Source organism: Acinonyx jubatus, chromosome A1, assembly GCF_027475565.1.
Source record: "Acinonyx jubatus isolate Ajub_Pintada_27869175 chromosome A1, VMU_Ajub_asm_v1.0, whole genome shotgun sequence".
Classification (NCBI taxonomy): Eukaryota; Metazoa; Chordata; class Mammalia; order Carnivora; family Felidae; genus Acinonyx; species Acinonyx jubatus.
In genome coordinates this window covers 174,752,386-174,776,299 of record NC_069380.1, presented here as the reverse complement: position 1 = coordinate 174,776,299, position 23,914 = coordinate 174,752,386, and the positions used below count along the sequence as shown (strand labels likewise).

The 23,914-nt window shown below is 45.0% G+C and overlaps 2 protein-coding genes across 3 annotated transcripts in view; one reads left to right on the top strand and one right to left on the bottom strand.

Annotated features, from left to right (window-relative positions):
* STK10 (serine/threonine kinase 10) overlaps positions 1–6,070 on the bottom strand; it is a 114,983-nt gene extending 108,913 nt beyond the window's left edge. Inside the window, exon 1 of the mRNA XM_027034391.2 lies at positions 5,555–6,070. Coding sequence (XP_026890192.2) covers positions 5,555–5,710 — 156 coding nt within the window. The 5' untranslated portion in view covers positions 5,711–6,070. The remainder of the gene's footprint in view (positions 1–5,554) is intronic.
* A 10,105-nt stretch (positions 6,071–16,175) lies between these two features.
* Positions 16,176–22,128, top strand: EFCAB9 (EF-hand calcium binding domain 9). 2 transcript variants are annotated; one of them, XM_053226497.1, is made up of 4 exons: positions 16,176–16,499; positions 19,891–20,039; positions 20,981–21,149; positions 21,887–22,020. In XM_053226497.1, the coding sequence occupies exons 1-4, from the start codon at positions 16,364–16,366 to the stop codon at positions 21,892–21,894; spliced, it is 462 nt and encodes a 153-aa protein (XP_053082472.1). In that variant the 5' UTR covers positions 16,176–16,363; the 3' UTR covers positions 21,895–22,020. The 2 variants fall into 2 exon arrangements, with proteins under 2 accessions (XP_053082472.1, XP_014943215.1); XM_015087729.3 differs by having other exon boundaries at positions 16,193–16,499; positions 20,981–21,157; positions 21,887–22,128.
* The last annotated feature ends 1,786 nt before the right edge of the window (positions 22,129–23,914 follow it).

Sequence of the window (23,914 nt, the reverse complement as noted above, 5' to 3'; positions counted from 1 at the left end):
GAGCCAGGAACACACTCACAATAGCATGGACTTCTATTTAGAAACACTAGGCTGAGCGGAAATAAGGTTACTGCCTGGGGGCAGATCTCTTTCCGGAGGAGGAGGAGGAGGAGGGGAGGCGCACAGGCCAAGCCCTCGGCAGCCCCAGAGGAAGCGGAAACCGGGCCTTAAAACCAAGGGCAGGAGAGGAGGTGAAAGCATGACTCTGGCCGAGAGGGGCGGAAGGCCTGACAGCTGGCTCCCACCTCACCAAACGTCCCCTTTGTCGGCTTTGTCATCTGAAATCGCAGGGCAGGATATGGCACTTGAAGGGTGAGGGTTAACAATGGCTCTCTGGGTCCAAGGGCACCTGAGGTCCCCAAGGAGGGCAGGCCTTTCCAAGGCCCCAGAGAACTCGAGGATTGGCCCTTGGCGAGAGCAAGGGGCAAAAGGAAGCCTCTACTGACTTCTCTCATTTTCTTTTAAAAATCATCCTCAAATAGGCATACCCTTCAACCCAGTAAAGCCCTTCTGGGAGTCTAGCCTGAAAAAGGATTTAAAACACAAAAAGAACTTTACCAGCAAAACTCATCATCAACGTACAGCTCAGCCATAATGCTCACTTTGGACACGCCAACTCGGTCCCAAGACTACTGATATATTACGGAACAATTTCATCAAGACGCTTAAATGTGAATTTGCTCACGGGCAGTTTTGTCTGCCAGAAACACTAGGTGAACACGGAAAACTGCATCCACCCAAACCAAGCTGCAAAGAAATGCCCACAACACACAGGCATGCACCTCAAACATCTGTCAGCGGCCTCTGGGCCACAGCCCTCCACATCTGGGGTCCCACCTAGTGCCGGATTTCAGATAACTCTCCTCCCACGGCTTCACCTGCCCTAACGCACCCACGGCCACAGCACCCGGCAGCTCTTTTTCACCATACAGTGCTATATTTATTGTAGTATGTTTGTATTTCTTATCTGCAAAACTTGTGTACAACTGTACCACGGGGTTCTTAGCTTCCTTTTTTTTTTTTTTTTTAATGGGCTCCTGCTGCCATTTTTTAACCACTGCCCTTAGCAGCATGTCTTATAAGGCGTCCATTCTTTACTGATTTTGAACAGCTCCAAAATTTTTAGGAACGCTTATTTACATTACAGCAGAACTGACTATATTATGTACAGTGCTTAACACAGCACACAGCACTTAATAAGCATTTAATCGTTTTTTTAAAAATCATTTAATTTAAAAAAAAAATTAAATATCCAGTAAGATTAAGAGCAAGGCGGTACTGAGCCATCACAGAAAGTATGTAGGAAGCATTCAGAATAATACAGAAAGATGTTTTAGGAACGAAAGACAGTATACAACACTGTAGGTATGTATGATTGTATGATTCCAACCCTGCATTAAAACATTTTTCTCACCATAAAAGCTGATAAAGTCTGTAAGGAAATATATCAAAATGTCAAAAGCAATGGATGGGACTTATTAGGATGGGGTTTTTCTTTTTACCTAAAGAAAAAAAAAAACGTTCTTTGCAAAATCATAAGGCTTTTAACAGCTCACAAGCAGCATAAGACCAGAACCAAAATAGTTTTTTTTTAAGAAGCAGAAAAATGGGGCGCCTGGCTGGTTCAGTCAGTGGAGCATGTGACTCCTGGTGTCAGGGCTGTGAGTTTGAGTCCCACATTGGGGGTAGAGGTTACTTAAAAATAAAATCTTTAAAAAGAAAAAAAAAAAGGCAGAAAAATAATCTCAGACTGCTAAGTCAACTCTTAAAGTTTATTTTTATTTTGAGGGGCGCCTGGGTGGCTGGGTCAGTTGAGCCTCTGACTTCGGCTCAGGTCATAATCTCGAGGTTCATGAGTTTGAGCCCCGTGTCAGGCTCTATGCTGACAGCTCAGAGCCTGGAACCTGCTTCAGATTCTGTGTCTCCCCCTCTCTCTGGACCTCCCCCGCTCACACACACACTCTCACTCTCTCTCTCACTCTCTCTCTCTCTCAAAAATAAACAATTAAAAAAAAGAAAAGTTTATTTTTATTTTAAGAGAGAGCATGCACAGGAGAGGGGCAGAGAGAAAAGGAGAGAGAATCTCAAGCAGGCTCTGGTGTTGTCAGTGGGGAGTCCAACATGAGGCTTGAACTCACAAACCCATAAACTGTGAGATCATGATCTGAGCCAAAACCAAGAGTCTGCCGCTCAACCAACTGAGCCACCCAGGCACCCCCAACCCAACTCTTGATGTTTGCTCACTCTGTGCTCAGCACACGAGTACCATCCTGCCGCTATAACAGCAACCACAACCTGCTTAAAGGCAGCTTCGTTCTACTCAATAGGATATCAAACACTCCCTCCCCTTTCTACCTTGTCTTCAGAATAAAGATGATTTTTTTTAAGAAGAATTTTGAAATGGGGACGCCTGGGTGGCTCAGTTGGCTGGGCAGCCGATTTTGGCTCAGGTCATGATCTCATGGTTCATGGGTTCAAGCCCCACATCAGGCTCTGTGCTGACAGCTCAGAGCCTGGAGCCTGCTTCGGATTCTGTGTCTCCCTCTCTCTGTCTGCCCCTCCCCGGCTCATGGTATCTCTCTGTCTCTCAAAACTGAATAAACGTTTAAAAAATAAACTAAGAAAAAAAAAAGAATTTTGAAATGATATAAGAAATTTGAAACCATATATATGGTAACATTTGCTTTGTACCTAGTAATAAGCTAGAAATGATTTTCTTTTGAAATCCATTTGCATCCCACAAGGATTAGGTGAGAAGGACCCTGACTCCGCCCAAAATTAATCCAACCCTCCTCTCTCTCCTGAGGCCAAATGTCGGTTTATCAGGGAGAAGGGGAGCAAAGGGGCTCCCTATCTTGAGACTGCTAATGTTTAGGCTTTGAGCTTCTGCAAGACTCATCAGGAAACCTGTAATCAGTCTTGTCCTGACACGCATCTGACAAATTGGGATCCCTAAGGCATCATAGGCCAGGGAAGTCCTCGGGAAGGTCTTCACCACGTGGGGAGCCAGGAGAACCTGTTCCTTCTAAGACAGAAAGATGAGACGGTGCCATTACTTCCCCAGTTCACAGCCAGCTAGTTCCCCAGGCACTGTGTCAAAACGTTAAGTCCTGGGCCCAGCCATAAAACCTAGATGGACCTTCCGGCCTTTGCTGCCATGGTGGCCACGCCAGGGAACAATGAAGTGGGAAAGAGTTATGGTCCCTGATTAGAGTCTTTAGTAAAGCAATACCTGCTTCAACGTCAACGTCAAGGGACCGAGCAAGCAGTACTTCAGAATAGGAAGCCTGGGTGACAGGGATCTCCCATCCAGGATGGGTCTTCCTTAGCTGGTAACTAAGGCAAGTGTTAAACTGAAGCTCAGAGCCCTGGGTTCTAGTCCCTTCTTCTCCCAGGGCCCCAGTATCAGTATCCCCACACACAACATGAGGTCGGGTTAGATCAGTGGGTCACACCCTAAGCCCAAGCAGGTGACCTAATAAATTGTCCACGAGTATCAGCCATCACACAGCTCTCTTGGCCTAGCTCTCCCTTGTCTTAATTATGAGAAAATCAGGGGTTCTGAGATGGTGTGAGGCAGCTCACAGCTTGGGGAACTAGATTCACTTAAAAAGGGTCCCCTTACTCTGGAGATACCAGGAGACAAAGCAACTTGTGAATCAGATGCACTCCTCTGCATGAAACTTCCAGAGTAGCAAGGGAGTTTTACAGGGCTAAAGCAGGCGGAAATGACAAGTGAAACTGACAAGGGGGAAATCTTAACCAGTATAAAAGCAAAGTTCTGCATTTAGGTTTGAAAGAAAATGATCCATATGGAGCCAGGATACACTGGGAGAGGGGGACAAGACTGCGATTGAAAGCCAGCCCTTAACAGACAAGAAACATCAGTGAGACCCAACAGTGTGAGCTAAAAACACCAACTGCATCTTCTGGACAAAAAGGATGTGGTAAGCTGACCAAGGGTCCAGCTGCCCTCGTGGTGGTCAGGGCACATCTGGAAGAGCAGGCTCCCACTGGAGAAGGCAGCATGTCCAGGAAGAGAGCTGCAAGGCTGAGGGCAGTTTCCTGGGGCCACCAGGAGGAAGACGCAGCTGTGAGAAGGGTAAAGAAGAGATGTGCCAAGTTAAGAATGTGCTGGCTGTCCTCAAAGACAGCAGAGCCCTCAAGCAGAGAAGGGCAGCAAATCAAGGCAGCCAGAAAGCCATGGGTGTGAGTGACACAGAGGCCTGCTTCTCCAACCACAGGACCTCTGCTCTAGTGGGGGTTCCACCCTGTAACAGGAAGTGCGGGCTCTGAGGAGAGGTGGTGAGGTAACAACACAGGCACCCAGCGGGCCTGGATGGCCTCAAAACTGCCCCTAGGCGCAGTGCTTCTCAAACTCAGTGCGCTTAGCAATCACCTGAGCATCTTGTTAAAATGCAGGCTCTAATTGAGCAGGGCTGGGGCGGGACCTGCAAGTCTGCATTTCTAACAAGGTCCCAGGTGATGCTAATGCCAGGGACTACACTTTGGTAACTAGGCTCTAGACCACTTGCAGGGCAGAGAGCAAGTCCTGAGCAGGTGGGTCTGGAGAAGCCCCCTCTGTGGGCCAGCCTCCTGAAAGGGCAATCCTGGGGTCAGAGTGGGGTACAAGCTAACTGGAGCCCCAAGAACGGTGATGGTGCCTTAGGAAGGAAGACCCCTCCTGGAGTTACATAGCAACTGGGGGATTCTCTCAGTAAAGCTTCAGGGAAAGGAGATGGGGGGGGGGGGGGCAGGGTGGAGTCAAGCCCTATGTGTTTGGGTCTCCAATACAACTCAGCAACTCAGACTTGGTTCACAGGAGCAGGAACCAGACAATGACCTGCTGCAAACGTGTCTAGAATTAATCAGCTCTGCCCCACCCATCCCTCCACAAAAGCTCTCTGCCCCCTTATTCCTCTAGGGGAGAGGTGACTGACTGACTGCAAACTGGAAGGCTCCCCGGCTGTGACTCACACAGTCAAATCCAATCCCTGCAGCCTAATATTCACAGAGCCCTGACCTCCCCTTCTTTCCAAGCCTAACACCTCACTCTAGGGTCACCTCCTTTCCTGGCTCTGGCTCAAGTTCAGGTGTGTCCCCAGCTCCACCGATCCCAACTCTTCCAGACACGGCAGAAGTTTCTCGGTCTCCACGCCTCGGCATTCTCACAGAATCTGCGTGGCCTTACAAAGTGTGCCTAGAATCCGTTTTACGGCGGATGCCTCGTCTCGAATGCCAAGGTCCTATAAGCGCCCCTTTGTCTCCCCCTGAGGCGCCGAGCGCGGTGCCGGACGCACAGGAAGTACTCAGAAACGAGCTGGGGGCAGCGGCCGTGACCAGAGGGGGCGCCCAGCACGGAGGGACCAGCCGGGCTGAGGGAAGGTCTCCCCAAAGAACAAGGGTCACCAGGACCGAAGCGCGGAACCCCGAGTTCAGGGCCGGCAGCCCCTCTGCGCCCTTCTGAGCCGGGGCCAGGGCTGATCCGGGCCCGCGCCCCTTCCTTCCGGACCCGGTCCACGCGCCCGGGGCCACCCATCTCCAGCGCCCTCACCTTGTAAACCTTTCCGAAGGCGCCGTCGCCCAGCTCGCCCACGATCTCCCACACTTCGTTGGGGTCCACGTCCCGGCGGACGTGCTCATATTCGCGGGACTTTCTCTTCTCGAAGGTAGACAGGCGCAGGATGCGACGAAAATTGGCGAAAGCCATGGCTGGGGGCGCGCGAGCCGGGGGGCGAGGTGGCGCCGGCTCCGGCTCGGGCTCAGGCTGTGGCTCCGGCGGCCGCGAGGAGGAGGGGCTGGAGGACGCCGCGGCGCTCGGGGGTTCTCCCCAGACCCGCCCTTCCCCGCAGCCCGTCCCCGGTCAAGTGCGCCCCGGGCTGCGCGCGGCTGGAGCACCCGGAACCGCGCAGGCGGCCGCGGTCCCCGCCCCCGCTCGGTCCCGTCCCCGGGGCCGCCTCCCGACTGCCCGCCCAGTTCGCGCCGCGCCCCCACCGGGGCTCGGGACGCGTTCTGGGGACCTGGCCCCGCGCCCACCCACGGCCCGGCTCCACCTGCCGCTCCCCGGCAACGCCCGAAGACCCCTTAATTGGCTGCGGGCGCTCCCCGGCTCCGCCCGTCGCCGCAGGGCACTCTGGAAACTGTAGTCCCCTGCGCGCCGCCCGCCCGCCCGCGAGCTACGGGCTGGGCTTTAACAGAGCTTAGGGCATCCTTCCGCGGGACCGGCCCGGGTCTGCGAGGCCAGCCACGCCGCGTGGCTCTCAAAATGTCTGTGGGGGCGAGAGGGGAAGCAAATTGGCTTTCGCGAACGCCCACTGATTTGTTGTCCAAAGGCCAAGAAGGTGAAAGGCATCATTAATCACTTAATCTGCCCCGCAACTACTCCGCAAGCCTGCTCTGCTCGCGCCCACTTTTCAAGTGAGGACTCCCGGCGGGCAAAGGCACCAGCCCCAGGCTGCACATCCCGTTGGCGGATCCAGTGCGGTTTCCTTGGCGTGGTGCTGCCTCCTAGTGCACGAAATGCTGCGCCCCTTGCGGCCGCCGTCAGTCACTGGAGGCCTGGACTTCCTCGCTCGTTTCCTGCTTCCCAGGGGCTCTTCCCGACCAGGATCCACAAACCGGTCAGCATTAGAGGGCTGGGGGAAAGAACTTAGTTATCACCTGCTTTATGATGGATCTTAAGGTATATATGCATATTAAGTAAAAACTTTCTTAGTCTTAATTTCCCAATTTTAAAAAATGAGCTCATTACAGATAGAACTGAAGTTTGCTTTGCCCACCATCATCTTTGATCCTGCCTGTTTGACACGCTCCACTGCCACTGTACCAGCTACTGTTCGCTGTCACTGGGACAATGATACTTTTATCTAATCTACAAGGTAGTTCTGTGAAAATTGATAAAAAGAAACCTCACTAGAGCGGAGTCCTGAGGCTAGAAGGGGGATCTGGCAGCACTTGATGTCAATTACAGAAAAATTGTCAATTGCAAACCCCAACGTAAGAATATTCAACAGGAAAACCATCAATTACAGGGCCCAACAGGGAAAGATGCATATTGCATCTTGGGGAAGAAATTGACTACCCTGGTAACTCAGTCAATGGAAAACCATTATCACCCCAAACTCTTGCTTTTCTCTGATAGGATTTCCTTCCAAACAATTCTCTCCAACTTTCTCCTTCTCCATAAAATAAAGTTATTTTCCTTCGTCTGTTGTATTTGCCTATGGTTTTGCCTTAGCGTGCATGTCCTGAATTGTGATTTTCTTGTATTCTTGTATAAACCCATTTTGCTGGTAAAAACAAAAACAAAAACAAAAAACCTGGCCACTTTTTATATTATATTTCCAAATAAAGCATGCTGAGGGGTAGGAAGACTGGATTATAAATCTACCTCATAATCAAATAGCATTTCAGGGAATGTCACTCTCCTGGAATCCCCACCCCTACAGAGAATGCCAATATTGAGATGTTTTCACCCCTTCTTGAGCAGGGTGCAAATATGAAGTGTAGTTCTTAGTTTGGAAAACTAACTAAAGAAGCCTGGGATGCTGGTGGTGGTCTGCACAACACGTTCCCCGAGTAAAGGTTGCCAAGAGGTTTGAAAGGTTCCGACACCTTCCGAGCAGTCAGAACTGTAGAGGGTCTTTGCCACTAAAAGAAGGAAAATTCTCACTGAGAAAGCCAATGTTTCAACCTCCCCAAACAAGCTGAAAGGCGGGTCTTTCATTAGTTTCTGTCCATTTGACCAACTCCACGAAGAGGGTGAGGGGACAAAGGGGAAGTCTTTCCCACTGGGAAGTGGAGATTGTGACTTTGCAGAAGCTGTAGGTCTGAGGGGATGAGAGGTCCAAGCCTTAGCTCATCCCCAGGCCTGCACCCAACCCAGGCGCACCAACCCAGGGCTCTGTGACTGGCTCTGTGATCACTCCAGAAAGAAATGAAATGAGAAACAAAAATGGAGAGGTTCATCCAAATGCACTAAGTGAAAGAAGCCCAACCCAAAAGAACACATATGATTTCGCTGATACGAAATGTCTGGAAGAGGCAAAAGACCACATATTTTAAGGTTCTATTTTCATGAAACATCTAGAAAAGGCAAACTCACAGAGACAGAAAATAGATTAATGTTGCTATGAAATGGGGATTAACTGTAAATAGACATGAAGAACCTTACTAGGGTGATGAAAATATTCTAAAGTTGGAGTATATGGGCATGTGGGTGGGTCAGTTGAGAGTCGGACTCGACTTCAGCTCAGGTCGTGATCCGAAGGTCGTGGGATCAAGCCCGGAGTTAGGCTCCAGGCTGAGTGTGGAGCCTGCTCAAAATTCTCTCTCTCTCTCTCTCTCTCTCTCTCTCCCACTCTCCCTCTCCCACATTCATGCACTCTCTCTCTAGGAATAAATAAATAAGATTATGGTGATGATGTCACAACTCAGTAAATTTTCTAAAAATCACTGAATTGAGGGGTGCCTGGGTGGCTCAGTCGGTTAAACGTCTGACTCTTGGTTTGTGCTCAGGTCATGATCTCACAGTTTCTGAGATCAAGCCCCATGTCAGGCTCTGCACTGACAGCACAGAGCCTGCCTAGGATTCGCTCCCTCTCCCTCTCCCTCTGCCCCTCTCTCTTTCTCTTTCTCTCTCTCAAAATAAATTAAATAAATAAATAAATATCACTGAATTGTACACTTGAAATGGGTGAATATTACTACATGTAAACTGTACTTCAATAAGGTTGTAAGAAATCAAACAGGTTCAACAAAACTAGAGGAACATTTCAGAAGTAACTAGTAGACTAGTCAAAAAAAAATTTTAAAGAGAGGAAAAATATTCACCAGAGACAATGAAAAAAGAGATATAATATTGGGTACTGTAAAGGTTTTTAAATCACAAAATGATATTTTAAACAAATTTATGTGAATACATTAAAAAAAAATTAAGTGGTCTCCTCACCCAACATGGGGCTCAAACTCACGACCTCGAGATGGAGTCGCATGCTCCTTGACTGAGCCAACCAGGCGCTCCAACATAAATAAATTGTAATCTACATGAAATTGGTAATCATGTGCAAGAAAATAGAAATGATATAAATAATATATATAAATGATGTGTAAAGATACATAATTTCTTGTTTTAATGTTTATTTATTTATTTAATTTTTTTTTTAACGCTTTTATTTATTTTTGAGTCAGGGAGAGACAGAGCATGAACAGGGGAGGGTCAGAGAGAGGGAGACACAGAATCTGAAACAGGCTCCAGGCTCCGAGCTGTCAGCACAGAGCCCGACACGGGGCTCGAACTCATGGACCGCGAGATCATGACCTGAGCCGAAGTCAGCCGCCCAACCGACTGAGCCACCTGGGTGCCCCTATGTTTATTTTTGAGAAAGAGAGTGCAGGGGAGAGGCAGAGAGAGAGGGAGAGAGAGAATCCCAAGCAGACTCTGAGCTGTCCGTGCAGGGCCCAACCCAGGGCTCTGTCTCACAAACTGTGAGATCAGGACCTGAGTGGAAATCAAGAGTCGGACACTTAACTGACTGAGCCACCCGGGGGGCCCTATAAATATACATCATTTGAATAAGAAACAAAAGCCTAAATAAACTAATAACCAATAAAGAAAATAAAAAATCAAAAGTCTATACCTACCAAAAGACATCAGATTATGTAACACTACAAATAATTTCCCCCTATACGTATTCTTTTTGTTTTGTTGTTTTTCTCTCTTTATATACATTTTTTTAATATTTATTTTTGAGAAAGAGAGAGAAAGAGTGCAAGCAGAGAGAGATGGAGACACAGAATACAAAGCAGGCTCCAGGCTCTGAGCTGTCAGCACAGAGCCCAGCACGGGGCTTGAACTCACAGACCGTGAGATCATGACCAGAGCCAAAGTCCAACACTTCACCCACTGAGCCACCCAGGCGTCTCTTCATATACATTTTTTAAGAAGATAGGAAAAAAAGGAATTCTACTCATTTTATGAAATAAGATTGACCACAACTAGATAAGGACAGTAAAAGAAAATTATAGGCTATTTTCACTTATGAATTAAATGAGAGAAAAATAAATTACTAGCCAGATGAAACCAGAGGTGAATAAAAACATCATGACCAAGAAAGGTTTATCCAGGAGTACAAGAACGGTCTTACATCAGACTGTTATCAATGTAAGACATTGCACTGACAAAGGAAAAAAGAAAATCACAGTCACAACATAGAAAAAGCATTTGACACCATTCTTAGGTCGGATTCCTCCAGACGGAAGGATCAGGATTTGGGTACAAGTAGTTTATTTGGGAGGTGATGCCAGGAGGCACCAGTAGGGAATGGGAGGCATGAAGCCAGTAAAAGATGGACTTTGGGGCGCCTGGGTGGCTCTATCAGTTAAGCACTCGACTTCAGCTCAGGCCATGGTCTCACAGTTCATGAGTTCAAGCCCTGCATAGAGCTTCAAGCTAACAGCACAGAGCCTGCTTGCGATTCTCTCTCTCTCTCTCTCTCTCTCTCTCTCTCTCTCTCTCCCCCTCCCCCTCTCTGCTCCTCCCCCACTCTCTCTCAAAATGAACTTATAAAAAAAAAAAAAGAAAGAAAGAAAAATGATGCACTTTGGAGCTGATTACTACTGCAGCCACCTGGGGCTAAATCCCACTGGGGAATTCTGGAACTCAAGACACAACACACTTCAGAGTCAACTCACCCCAGAGGCAAGGAAATGGGAAGTTTTCCCCCAAGCCCCATCTGTCCTTGGCCAAGAGCTGCTCCCTTGGGCAGCACTTCCAGCATGCCCTGCTTGAGGGACAAGAAAACACCCCTAAGTTGAGAGATGTCACGGGGCTTTGTAGAGCTTCTACTACAAGTCTTTACATTTCCTATTTCTTGTCCTTTCCTATAGCATTTGCTAGGGGCTCTAGCCATATGTTAGTTACACAGTAACGGTGAAGATGGGAATTTTTGTCTTGGTCCAACATTTAATGGAAAAGGGTTTAAAGTGTCTCCACCAGGTATGATATTTGTGAAAGCATGGTGGCAAACGATTTTTACACAAAAAGAAGCTTCCTGCTATTCCTAATTTGCTAAAATTTTTTTTTATCATAGCATATCGTTTTTATATCATCTATAAAGTAGAACGTTAGCAAATATTTTTATGCATTTATTATATGTCAATCATATAATTAATCATATGATTTTTGTCCCCTAGCCTATAAACATGGTGAATTTCACTGGGGCGCCTGGTTGGCTCAGTCGGTTGGGCGTCGACTTTGGCTCAGGTCATGATCTCGCGGTCCGTGAGTTCGAGCCCCGAATCGGGCTCTGGGCTGACAGCTCAGAGCCTGGAGCCTGTTTCGGATTCTGTGTCTCCCTCTCTCCCTGCCCCTCCCCTGCTCATGCTCTGTCTCTCTCTGTCTCAAAAATAAATAAATGTTAAAAAAAAAATTAAAAAAAATGGTGAATTTCATTGATTAAAATATTCTTGCATTCCCGGAAAGTAAGTATTTTGCCTGGCAAATCTTATATTTAGGATTTTTGTATCTATGCTCACAAGTCAAATGGGTCTATACTTTTCTTGTGCTGCCTTTATCTGGTTTTAAAATCAAGATAATGTTAAAATGAAAAACAAATGGAGACCAGGCTTGCTTGAAAATTCTTCAGCAGACAAAACCATTTTAATCATACAAACAAAGCTTAATTTAGCTTATTTTGCAAGACTAATTTGACCTGGGTCATTTCTTGCATATGCCTCTGGAAATCACAAGCAAAAGTTGAACTGTTTCCCAAGGTTGATAGGTGGTAACCACTGACCATTTCCTTATCATTTAAGAATATTCTAATAACAAATCACTGTGAGAAATAGTCACTACTTTCTCACTATATAAACTGCTTTTTAACAATATACTCCTGAGCCTCATTCCATGTTTTGGTTTGAGTGTTCCTGGTCTGAGAACTGTATTTTTGGTGTTTGCACAATATATTTTACTAATTACTACTTAAGTGATTTGTCAGTTTCACTGCTATTATTCCTGAATTTTTTGTAAGATTTTATTTTTTAAATTTTTTAATATTTATTTATCTTTGAGAGAGAGACAGAGTGAACATGAGCAGGGGAGGGGAAGAGAGAGAGGGGAATAGAGGATCTGAAGCAGGCTCTGTGCTGACAGCTCGAACTCACCGACTGTGAGATCATGACCTGAGCCGAAGTCGGATGCTTAACCAACTGAGCCACCCAGGTGCCCTTAAGATTTTATTTTTAAGTAATCTCTACACCTGCCATGGAGCTCGAACTTACAACTCCAAGATCAAGAATTGCATGCTCTACCAGTAGCCAGGTGCCCCTCTTGTCTCACTTTTTGATGGCAGTTTATTATTCGTTTTAGACATTGCAAATATCTCTCTGATTTATCATCCATTAACTTTGTAAACAGTGTCTTCTATTGAGCAAATATGCTTAATACTGATGTGATTGAATTATTTGTGTCTAATTTTTGTAATTTTTAAAAATCAACTTTATTGAGGTTTAATTTACATTCAAGAAAAATGCACCCATTGTGAGCACACAGTTCTATGTATATGACCATGTAACTGTCACCAGAGTCAAGGTACAGAACTTGTCCATCATCTGAGAAAATTCCTTCTGCTTCTTCAGCAGGCAATCCCCATTCACACTCCTGGTCCCAGCAACAGCTGATGTTTTCTGCCACCATATATTGGAATTGCCTTTCCTAATTTATCATCTAAGTGGAATCATATTCTTTTTAAAATTAATTTGTTTATTTTGAGAGAGAGAGAGAGAGAGAGACGGTGCATGAGCAAGATAAGGCAGAGAAAGGGAGAGAGAGAATCCCAAGCAGGCTCCGTGCTGTCAGCATGGAGCCCCGTGCGGGGCTCCGTATCACCAACCGTGAGATCGTGACCTGGGCTGAAACCAAGAGTCGAACGCTTAACCTACCGAGCCACCCAGGCGCCCCCAGTATGTGCTCTTTTAAGTCTGGCTTCTTTTCACTCATGTTGTTGCAATATTTAATGGTGGCTGCCAGGAGAGGAATATAAGGCCTCCACTACTTCCCCAGAAGTGCAAAAGCAACCGCCTTCAAAGCAAAAGCTTTATGCTATTGGGAGAGGAGAACAAAACCCCTCCCTCCCAGGGCCCAGGTAAAGACCTCTGGCTCTTACCTTGGGCAAAGGGAAGGGTCCTTTGTCTTTTTGTGCGGTCACTCAGGAACTCGGCTGACCTGACGGAGCACCAGGTCTTGAATGCTGCCAATTACCATGGCATTGGCAAAGAGTTCTGATATTCCAAGAGTCGTTACAGCAGCTAGCAGCACTCACTCTGACTACAACACTGGAAAAATGCGGTTAAATATGACACGGTTTCTTCTCCCTCCTCCCAGCGGCAGCAGATCTTTCCCTTGGTAGCTCCTGGTGAGTTCTGAGAGCACCTGCAGCTAGAGTCCTCATATGACATTATTTTTAGTGTCGTATACGGTAAATACTCATTTAGATTTACTCACTCATTTTCAAGTTCTGGTGCTCTTGTTCCCTTCCTGAATTTCTGTGTTTCCACGTGGGATCATTTTTCTGTGCCGGAAAAATTCACTTGTGGGTGTTATTTTTCTCAGTGTTTATGTGTATGGGTTTAGTTTGCTAATGTTTTCTTTAGAATTATTGCATTTATGTTCATGAGTGAGATTTGTAACTTTCCTTTCTTATACTGATTTGCCATGTGTTGGCATGCAGATAATATTAGACACATAAAATGAGTTGGAGAGTTTCCTCTCTTCATGATTCTTCAGAAGACTAGTAAAGCTGTTGTACCCCCATTTTTTTTTTAAAGTAAACTGTATGCCCAAGGTGGGGCTGGAACTCACAACCCCAAAATCAAGAGTCATGCGCTCTGGGTGCCTGGGTGGCTCAGTCGGTTGAGCATCTAACTTCAGCTCAGGTCATGATCACATGGCTCATGGGTTTGAGCCCTGCATTGGGCTCTGTGCTGACAGCTCAGAGCCTGGAGCCTGCTTCGGATTCCATGTCTCCTTCTCTGCCCTTCTCCTGCTTGTGCTCTGTCTCTGTCTCTTTCTCAAAAATTAATAAACATTAAAAAAAAAAGTCATGTTTTACTGAGCCAGCCAGGTGCCCCGCATGTTGTACAGTTTAAACTCACATAATGTTGGGGCACTTGGGTGGCTCAGTCGGTTGAGCATCGCACTTCCACTCAGGTCATGATCTCACAGTCGTGAGTTTGAGCCCTGCATAGGGCTTGCGGCTGTCAGTGCAAAGCCTGCTTCAGATCCTCTGTCTCCCTCTCCTGCCCCTCCCCGACTCGTGCTGTCTCAAAAATAAATAAACATTAAAATTTTTTTTTCACTCAGTGTCGTATGTCAATTGAATCTCAATAGAGTTCAAAAAAAGAATTGTAAAATAGCTAATTAAAAAGTATATTGATTACAAATTGAAATAACATTTCAGACACACTGGGTTAAATGTTATCAAAATTAATTTCACTTCTTTTTACTTTTTAAAAAAATGTGGCTACTAGAAAATTTCAAATTATGTATGTGACTCATATTTGTGGTTCACGGTGTATATTTATTGGACATAGATATTTTAGCTTTTGAAGATTTTAAGTAATCTCTACACCCAACATAGGGCTTCAAACCTACAACCCCAAGATCCAGAGTCACAAGCCCCACCCACTGAGCCAGCCAGGTGCCCCTAATTTAGCTTTTTAGAGCTGTGTATAGTATTCTTATACGTATTTTGAACTCTTCCGCATCAATAATTGTTCCCTTCCTCGTTCTCAGTTTTAGAAATCTTTTTATCACACTTGCCAAAAGTTTATCTGTGTTTATTGGTCTTTCCCTAAAACCAGCTTTCATGCTAGACCTAACCATGAGTTTATAGAAAATACAGGAGACAGAAGAATGTGTTAACACATTGGAGAGAAAATCTGCAAAAACCAGAATGTTTTCTTCTACACAACAGTCTGGATTCTTCAACAAATAAATTTCAAGAAAAAGAAAAGAGGAGCCTAAAGATATTAAGAAACAGACTAAAGTAATACTTAGATCTGTTTGGCTTCCTGACTTAAATAAATCATCTATTAAAAATCTAAAAGGGTGCGCCTGGGTGATTCAGTTGGTTGAGTGTCTAACTCTTGATTTCAGCTCAAGTCCTGAACCCAGGGTTGTGGGATCAAGCCCTGGGTCGGGCTCCCTGCTCAGCATGGAGCCTGCTTGGGATTCTCTATCTCTTTCTCTCTTTCTCTTTCTCTCTCTCTCTCTCAAATGAATTGAGATTTGTTTAAAAAATTTTTTTAAATACAGAAAAATTTAAAAAATTAAAGAAAATTAGGAAAACTTGAATGCCGAGTGAATATTTGATGACACTAAGGAATGCTGTTTGGTTTTAGGTATAGAAGTGATAGGTGGTTATGTTAAAAATAAAAGAGTCGCTCTCTTCTTGAAATATATATTCAAATCTTCACAGATGAGAAGTTATGTCTGGGGTTTGCTTCAAAATAATCCAGTTGGTGGTGGTGGTGGTGGATGGGGGAATAGAGATGAAACAAGATGGGCCCTGAGTTGGTAATTGTTGAGGCTGGATGCTGATTGCATGTAGGTTTTTATACCAATCTCTTTACTTTGTGATATACAGTATTTGCAAATTCCATTATAAATTTTGTGAAAGAAAAAAACAGGCCTTGGGGCACCTGGCTGGCTCAGTCAGTGGAGCACGTGACTCTTCTAAAAATTTTTTTTCTGTCTCAAAAATAAATAAAAACATTAAAAAATAAAAATAAAAATTAGGGGAGGGGAGGCGCCTGGGTGGCTCAGTCGGTTGAGCGTCTGACTTCGGCTCAGGTCATGATCTCGCAGTTCGTGAGTTCGAGCCCCGCAGCGTCGGGCTCTGTGCTGACAGCTCGGAGCCTGGAGCCTGCTTCGGATTCTGTGTTTCCCTCTCTCTCTGCCCCTCCCCTGCTCATATTCTGTCTCTCTCTGTCTCAAAAATAAATAAAAACATCAAAAAAAATTGTTTTAAATAAATAAATAAATAATGTGGGGGGGGGGTCTTTATTTTGAGAGAGAGACAGAGTGTAAGCAGAGAGTGTTCTCGCATTCATTTCTAAACAGTCTGTGATTTTCGGTTACAACTGGTGATGTGGTGGCAGAGGAAAACCAAGGTAGCGAGAGATTTAAGACCACATATACTACCAGCCAGGCCAGAGGACTGGGAGGAAGCAACTTTAATTTTTTTACTGACTGCTTCCTGTGATGTCTCTGCTTACTCCCAGAGCCTCTCTCGAGCCAGCATTCTAGTTCCAGAACCCTCCTCTGTTCCAGGTCGTCCGCGCCTTCGGCCTCCGGAGCACCACGATGAAACTGAAGCAGGGCTCGTTTCTGTGGTACCTCTATCTGGACAAGCTATACTGCCTGTTATCCGTGAGGAACGTGAAGGTCTTGGTGGAGTATTTTCACCTTCTCGACGTGCACCACAACAACACCTTGAACGGTCAGTTCTTTCAGCCACGTCTGCTCTGAGATGTCACCTGGTTTTTAACTAACGTGCAGGGGCACTTGTGGAGCTGGGAACGGCCTGATTAACAGAGATGCATTTTATCCTCTCAGTGAAGCAGGGAGAATGGCCAACTGAGACTTGACACTGGGGGCGGTTGCGGGAGGGGGAGAAGTTTGCGGGCTCTGGGGTGAAATTCTGGCGCTCCTTGGTGGTTTGGAGAAGGTATCATCACCTTCTTTGAGTATCATTTTCCTCATCCATACATGAGGCTCCTAGTAAAAAAAAAAAAAAAAGATAATGAGATAATGTATGGAAAACGTTTAGCACAGTGCCTGGCACATGGTAAGAACTTCGTGTTTGTTATTATTATAATTATTCCTGGGGGCTGAGTCCCATTCAGGCATTAACCCTTAAGACCCCCTAACAAGATCTCTCATCTGTCAAATGGAAGGTTTGAGTCAGTAATCTGCAGGATCCCTTCTAATTCCTGGTACTTGTGACCAAGTATTGACAATCTCAACCCTGCCTTTGAATGCATAAACTAATAGACCAGTTAAAATACTTTAAGTTTATTTTGTTTTGTTTTGTTCTTAAGGACCAGGTATAAGCAAAGTATCCTAACCATTTGTCGTGACCTGAGGGAAATAAATGCCATTTGTGAATAAGGTGTTTCTTCCGTAAAGATTTGTTAAGAGTTTACACAATCTTTAGAAAATGCTTAAAGGACACCTTCATTTTCTCATAATTTCATGTCTCAGTTTTTCTCTTTATATACAGATGTACACATAGTATGCCACCAAATCTCTGCACTAACCCCAACCTAGATAAAGCAAGTGTAGGTCACCTTGCTGTAAACAGAAAAGCTGGGACTGAAACCCAGGGCTTTCTGATCACAAAGCCTACGCTCATAATCTCACTGGAATATTTGCTGAGAAGTCTGATCTCCCTAGTAACTAAATCACTCCCTGATGATGCAGTGCCTGAGAGATAAAGTCACACTCCTGTCTTCTGGTCACCAAGGGATTGGATAGTGACCTGACAGAGTGAAGGCAACAGCCTTAAGTTTTGCCTTCCAGGGAGGCAGTGACATAAGGCTTTGGACACTTGAGTGGGCCAGAGCCAGATGCTTTTTTTTTTTTAATGTTTTTTATTTTTGAGAGAGCACACGTGAGGGAGGGTCAGAGAGAGAGAGAGAGAGAGAGAGAGAGAAAGGAGACACAGAATCCAAAGCAGACTCCAGACTCCCAGCTGTCAGCACAGAGCCCAACGCGGGGCTTGAACTCGTGAACTATGAGATCATGACCTGAGCTGAAGTTGGACGCTTAACTGACCAAGCCACCCAGGTGCCCCGAGCCAACTGCTTTAAAAACAGTATTTGTTAAGTAGCTACTATATCCCACACTAAAACATTTCTCCAGGAGCAACTACACAAAAAACACTGTGTATATACATAATGTGCTATTCCCACGTGTTCGTACCTGGTGGGATGTGGGGAAGGAACATCAAGAGACCATCAGATTCTTCTCAAATCATGACACTGTGGGGACACCTGGGTGGCTCAGTCAGTTAAGCGTCCAACTCTCGGTTTTGGTTCAGGTCATGATCTTGCGATTTGTGAGTTTGAGCCTCACATTGGGCTCCATGCTGATGGTGCAGAGCCTGCCGGGAATTCTCTCTCTCTCCCTGTCCTGTGCACTCTCTCAAAATAAATAAACTATTAAAAAATTGTTTAAAAAATCATGACATTGTGATGACTGGTTCACTATGCTCTTCAGCTGGGACTCCAAATGACATACATGTTTTATGTATTTATTAGAGCCACATTTTATGCAAGAGATAGTTTCTGGAATCAGTGGGTAAAGGGATATCACATAATCACAAAGTTACACTTCAAAATCCCTGGTTACCATGGGTGATTTGCATACACAATCTGTAAGCCACATGCTGTTATATAAATGTGTCACCATGTTGGTTTCTTCCATCTTGTACTCCCTGAGACAGATGATTAGTGAGTAGAATTTCTGGCAAAAACCTTCCTTGTTTTTTTTTTTAAATTACAGTATTTTTTCTCTGTATATGATTGAATACATATGTATTAATTAATCTGCAACAGATATGGCATCACTATGGAAAGAGCAAGGCAGAATCAGACAGACTCTGAATCCCAGCTCTGTCACTCCAAGTAGGGTCCACGGACCAGCAACAGCCATATCACCTGGGAGCTTGCCAGAAATGTAGACTCAGGGGGCGCCTGGGTGGTTCAGTTGGTTAAATGTCTGCCCCTGATCTCGGCTCAGGTCATGATCTCACAGTTACGAGATCGAGCCTCACATCAGGCTCTGCACCGACAGCTCGGAGCCTGCTTGGATTCTCTCTCTCCCTCTCCCCCTCCCCCACTCGTGTGTACACGCTCTCTCTCTCTCAAAATAAACTTAAAAAAAAAAGAAAGAAATGTAGACTCAGTCCAACACCAGATTTCTTGAATCAGAATCTGTATTTTTACAAGATTCTCAAGTGAACGGTATGCTCATTACAGTTACACAAGTACTGAAATAGACTAGTTACTATCTGAGGCTTATTTTAAACGAGTATCATACCACTTTCCCTGTAGGGTTGTCAGGCTTCAGTGAAATGTGGCATTTAAAGCACCTAGAACCTAACGTGTTCAGTGATTGCTCTTTCCCCCATAGCCAAATCCATTTGCTTTATAGAAGCATGAGGAATACTGATACTTTTTTTTTTTTTGAGAGAGAGTGTATGCATGAGCGGGGGAGGGACAGAGGGAGAGAGAGAGAGAGAGAGAGAGAGAGAATCTTAAGCAGGCTCCACACTCAGTGCGGAGCCCCATGCAGGGCTCAATCCCACAACCCTGAGATCATGACCTGAGCTGAAATCAAAAGTCGGACACTTAACTGACTGGGCTATCCATGCTCCCTGGTACTTTTCTAAACATGATTTTTAAATTTCTCATTTTGATGACCTCAAGTGAAAGACCCTTGCAAAATGTCAGTTTCTCCAAGAAAGTGTCCTGGGCTCCCAGTGAGAATTAACCTCTTCCATGTAGGAAGAGCACTCCATGCCCTTTACTGGTTATGGACACACATCTGTCTGCTCAGTCGAGCGCAGGAGCCGGGGTGGAGAATCAAGCCCAATCTACTATCTCCTTCCCCACAAATCTGGGCACAGTGCTTTGTCACACAGCTCAAGGGCAATTACGACTGGAGGCGTTGTGGAAGGAACAGTGACAAAGCCAGAAACAGTGTTACCATGACTATTCCCAGGTGGGCAAGCTTCCAACAGCTGCTACCGTTTCTGTGGCTCCCGCTTGTTTAGCATTTGGAAGAGTTTCGGAACAATCCAGCTCTGCATCTCCCCACCTTAACAGATGTGCTGTTTTACCACTTCCTTCATCATGTGACTAACTGGAAACGGAGGCAGATCATGATTGTGTTTAACATGCTGGACTGGAATGCTATGGGCGAGATTGGTTTTGACCAGTTCTACATGTTGGTCTGCATACTGCTGGCACAACAGGTGAGTAACAAGTCAGGATGTGGGGCAGAGGATGCAGAGCGTGGCTGCTGCTGCCATCTTGCTGAAGGCGAACTTGCAGTGAACTAAGACTGCATCAGACTTTGCCTTCCTTCCACTCGAAACAGGAAGAACAAAATGTGGGGAAAACTAGCTTTGGTTCCTAAACTGTCCATTTATAACCTAGAAATTCCCAAGTTAGCCAGCCTCCCTTGCCTGCTGCCCCGCCCATCTTTAGCCCTCCTGCACCCTCTTCCGGAAGATAGATCTCACTCTATCACTTCCCTCCTTGGCATGTCCATCCTTGCCCTTCATAGAGAGTCACCAGTAATCCCAAGTGCCTCACTCAATGATCCCTTCTCTCAGAGAATTTTCTGAAGGGAATGAAAGATGGAAATGAGACACGTTCTTCTTTGGGTTCCCACCTTACCTTATATATACTTTCTCGGTGTGTATTTATCTACTTCCCCCTTGGGAAGGAAACTTTTGTGTTCATCATCTTAACATCTTGTGATGTCTCACGGGCAGATTTTCACTCGAAATGCGTTCTAGTGACAAGGGTTCTGTCTAGCAGAATTGATCACAGCAGGTGGCTTAAGTTCCCCTTGACTGCAGATGCTGAAGCAGGACTTGCCACATTGACCATAGAAAGCTTTCAACCCTGAGCTCCTAGGATTTTGCCTTTTGGTTTTTTGGGTTTTAAGTAGGTTCACACCCAGCACTGAGCCCAATGTGGGCTTGAACTCATGACCCTGAGATCAAGACCTGAGCTGAGATTCAGAGTCAGACGCTTAACTGACGGAGTCGCCCAGGCACCCCTCTGCCTTTTGCTTTCAGTTCTCTGGGAAATGGATAAGTGAATATACTACTCTTGATGCAGCCCAAGTTTTGAAAGTAGCACCAACAACACTGTTCATCTTATTACGTATTTCTTCTCTCAATAGAATCACTTAGAAGAGCAGTTTATCTTCCGCCACTCCCGGCCTGTTTTTGAGCTGCTTGACCTGGAGGGGGAGCTGAGAATTGGTGCAGACAACTTCCACATGTACAACTTTCTCTTCAATATTAAAAAACAGGAACTCAAAGAGCTCTACCACGACTTTGACGTCACAGGTGACCGTGTAAGTGCAGATTCCCTAAGTGTGATTCCCTGGAAGCCTCTCTGTCCAAAGGCAGAGACAATGTCCTACTGCCTATGATAGACACAGTGGGGAGGAAGATGGGGAAATCCTGTTTGAGCGTGTCATGGCACTGGGAGCAGGAAAAAAAACCCAGAGATTTATAGGCCCGTGAAGAGAGAGGACCGAATACGTGTTATAGCATATAGATGCAAAATTACAGAAGGTTAGAGATGAAAATTTTGTTTAGAAGTTCAGAGAAGTGACTAGATTAATATGGCAGGAGGTGACACTGGGGAAAGAGTGTATAGAGTTAACTAAGTAGAAAGGAAGAAAGTCTCTAGTGGTAACGCAGGAGCAAACTCCTAAGAGGACACAAGTATGGTAAAGACCCTGAATCCTGCCTATTTAAAGAGGGAGTCTATGGCAGGGAAGAGAGTGGGAGCTAAGGTTGAAAAAGATGGATGATACTATGTAGAACCTTGGATGCCAGCCCGAAGTGTCTGGACTGGACGCAGAAGTAAGAAAGTGACCCATGGCTCCTTTGGAGTCTACAATACACTCTCTGTTCCTGGCTCCTAGACGACAATCAGACTATAATTATGTCCTAATTATTGAGCCTCTTCAAGTTTCCAAGTTTTTAAATGAGAAATGATTACAATCCTGTAGTCATCTGAAACAAAGTATCAAATCCTTCCTGAAATAATTTTTCTTTCTTTCCCCCAACAAAAGCGTCTTAATTACAAGGAATTTAAGCTGTTTACTATCTTCACCATGGACAAATACCAGGAGAGGCAGAAAGCAGAGAAAGAGAACGAGAAAAAGAGAAAGAAAGAGAAAAAGGCTCTGCTCAAAAAGAAAACGCATCAGGTTAACGTGAGCTCCAAACAGTCTTCTTTTACAAATAGATCTGAAAGTAGAATATAAGTAATTACAGCTGTTAACATGCCTAAAAATAAATTTAGAAGATCGAAGTGGGTATCTTTACATTGACTTCTACACATGAAAGGTTCAAATACGTGCTCTTCGATCAGCAAGTTAATCCTTTAATAACTTCTTGACCCCACAATAATGTAACGTGAAGTGCACATGTCTCAGTTCTGTTGCCGCTTTTCAGATCAACACTGCTCCTAAGGTCCCTGTATATCCAAATACTTACAAACACTGGCTGGAGCTAAGCAGCTGAAAGACAATGATACTTTTCCAATGTTTGTTCACTAGTTGTCCAATACTCTCAGAATCCTTTCGATTCTCTCAATCCTTAAACTAAAACCACCTGGATGCAAGACACTTCAAATTGGTGAAGTGCCTCTACCTATAAGGGAAAGACAATTTTTCCTCTTTAAAAAAAAAAAAACAAAAAAAGTTTATTTATTTTGAGAGCGAGTGAGCAGGGGAAGGGCAGAGAGAGAGGGAGGAAGAGAGAAAATCCCAAGTAGACTCTGCACTGCCAGCGCAGAGACCGACATGGGGCTCAATCTCACGAATGCTGAGACGATCTGAGCTGAAATCACGAGTTGGACGCTTAACCGACTGAGCCACCCAGGGGCCCCAAGACTTTTAAGGATATAGGGGGCTTGTTCTTCCTAGGACCTAAATTACTAAGTTAGGTGCTTAAGCAACTGTACAAATCTACTACGGTAAAATAATTATTACATGTCCTTGTATAATTTTATTTTTTTGTATAAGTAATGCCTTGAATAATTTTTAAATGATTTTAGTATGGTACTTGTGAATTCGCCCACCTGAATGTACTGTGATATATATATATTTTTAATGTTTATTTACTTATTTTTGAGAGACAGACACACACACACACACACACACACACACAGAGAACAAGCAGGGGAGGGAACAGAAAGAGGGAAACAGAATCCCAAACAGGCTCCCAGCTGTCAGGACAGAGCCTGAAGTGGGGCTAAAACTCACAGAATTGTGAGACCATGACCTGAGCCAAAATCAAGAGTTGGACGCTTAACTGACTGAGCCCCAGGTGCCCCTGACTGCACTGTGATATTAATGGTGATAATTACCATTTAGTAAGTAGTTGCTATGGGTTAGGCAGGTGCTTTAGACGCATGAAGTTATTTATACTCATAACCCTGTGAATCAGGTGTTATCCAGAATTTACAGGTGAGGAAATTGAGGCCTAGAGAAATTAACAACCTTTCCCCAAAACACATAGTGTGCTAGTGGTAGGACCATGATTCAAATTGAAGGTCAGTTAGATGCCCGTGCTCAGAGCAAATGATCGGAGTAACTGACTTCAGTTCTAGCAGATTCTGTTTAAATTTCAAGCCAGGATTTCACTGGCTCTGAATCCCTTCTGCACAATGCTAATTACCACCTCTCCTTCTACCATAAACTTTAGAGGAACAAGTTGGGCAATTAAAGAAATACAGCTCATTTACTATAAACCAGGAATTTCTTAAGGATCTGTTATACATTATAACCAACCATAAGGCATCCAGACTTCATTACCTAATAACCATCAGAAATCACCTTCAACGTGCAACAGAAAAGAATACTGCTTATCTAAGATTGTGGCTGGTAAGTCAAACTTGCAAGAACACAAATCAAGTTCTTTACCATGAATACACTCTGTATTTAACATACAAAGTACCTCAAAACAATGCTTCTCTCTTCCTCTGATTTGGTGAAAAGTTTGCAGGTATTCCCCAAGGAGAAAACCCTCTGGCAAACAGTTTAGACACTACTGCACAGACACAGAGTATTGAACTGAGAGACTGGTATTTAGCT

Bases quoted from the DNA above. Each gene is read 5' to 3' on its own strand.
- EFCAB9 (XM_015087729.3), top strand. From the start codon at position 16,364: ATGAAACTGAAGCAGGGCTCGTTTCTGTGGTACCTCTATCTGGACAAG. The intron at 16,500-19,890 runs GTCAGTTCTTTC...CCACCTTAACAG, and splicing joins CCACAACAACACCTTGAACG to ATGTGCTGTTTTACCACTTC. The intron at 20,040-20,980 runs GTGAGTAACAAG...TTCTCTCAATAG, and splicing joins GCATACTGCTGGCACAACAG to AATCACTTAGAAGAGCAGTT.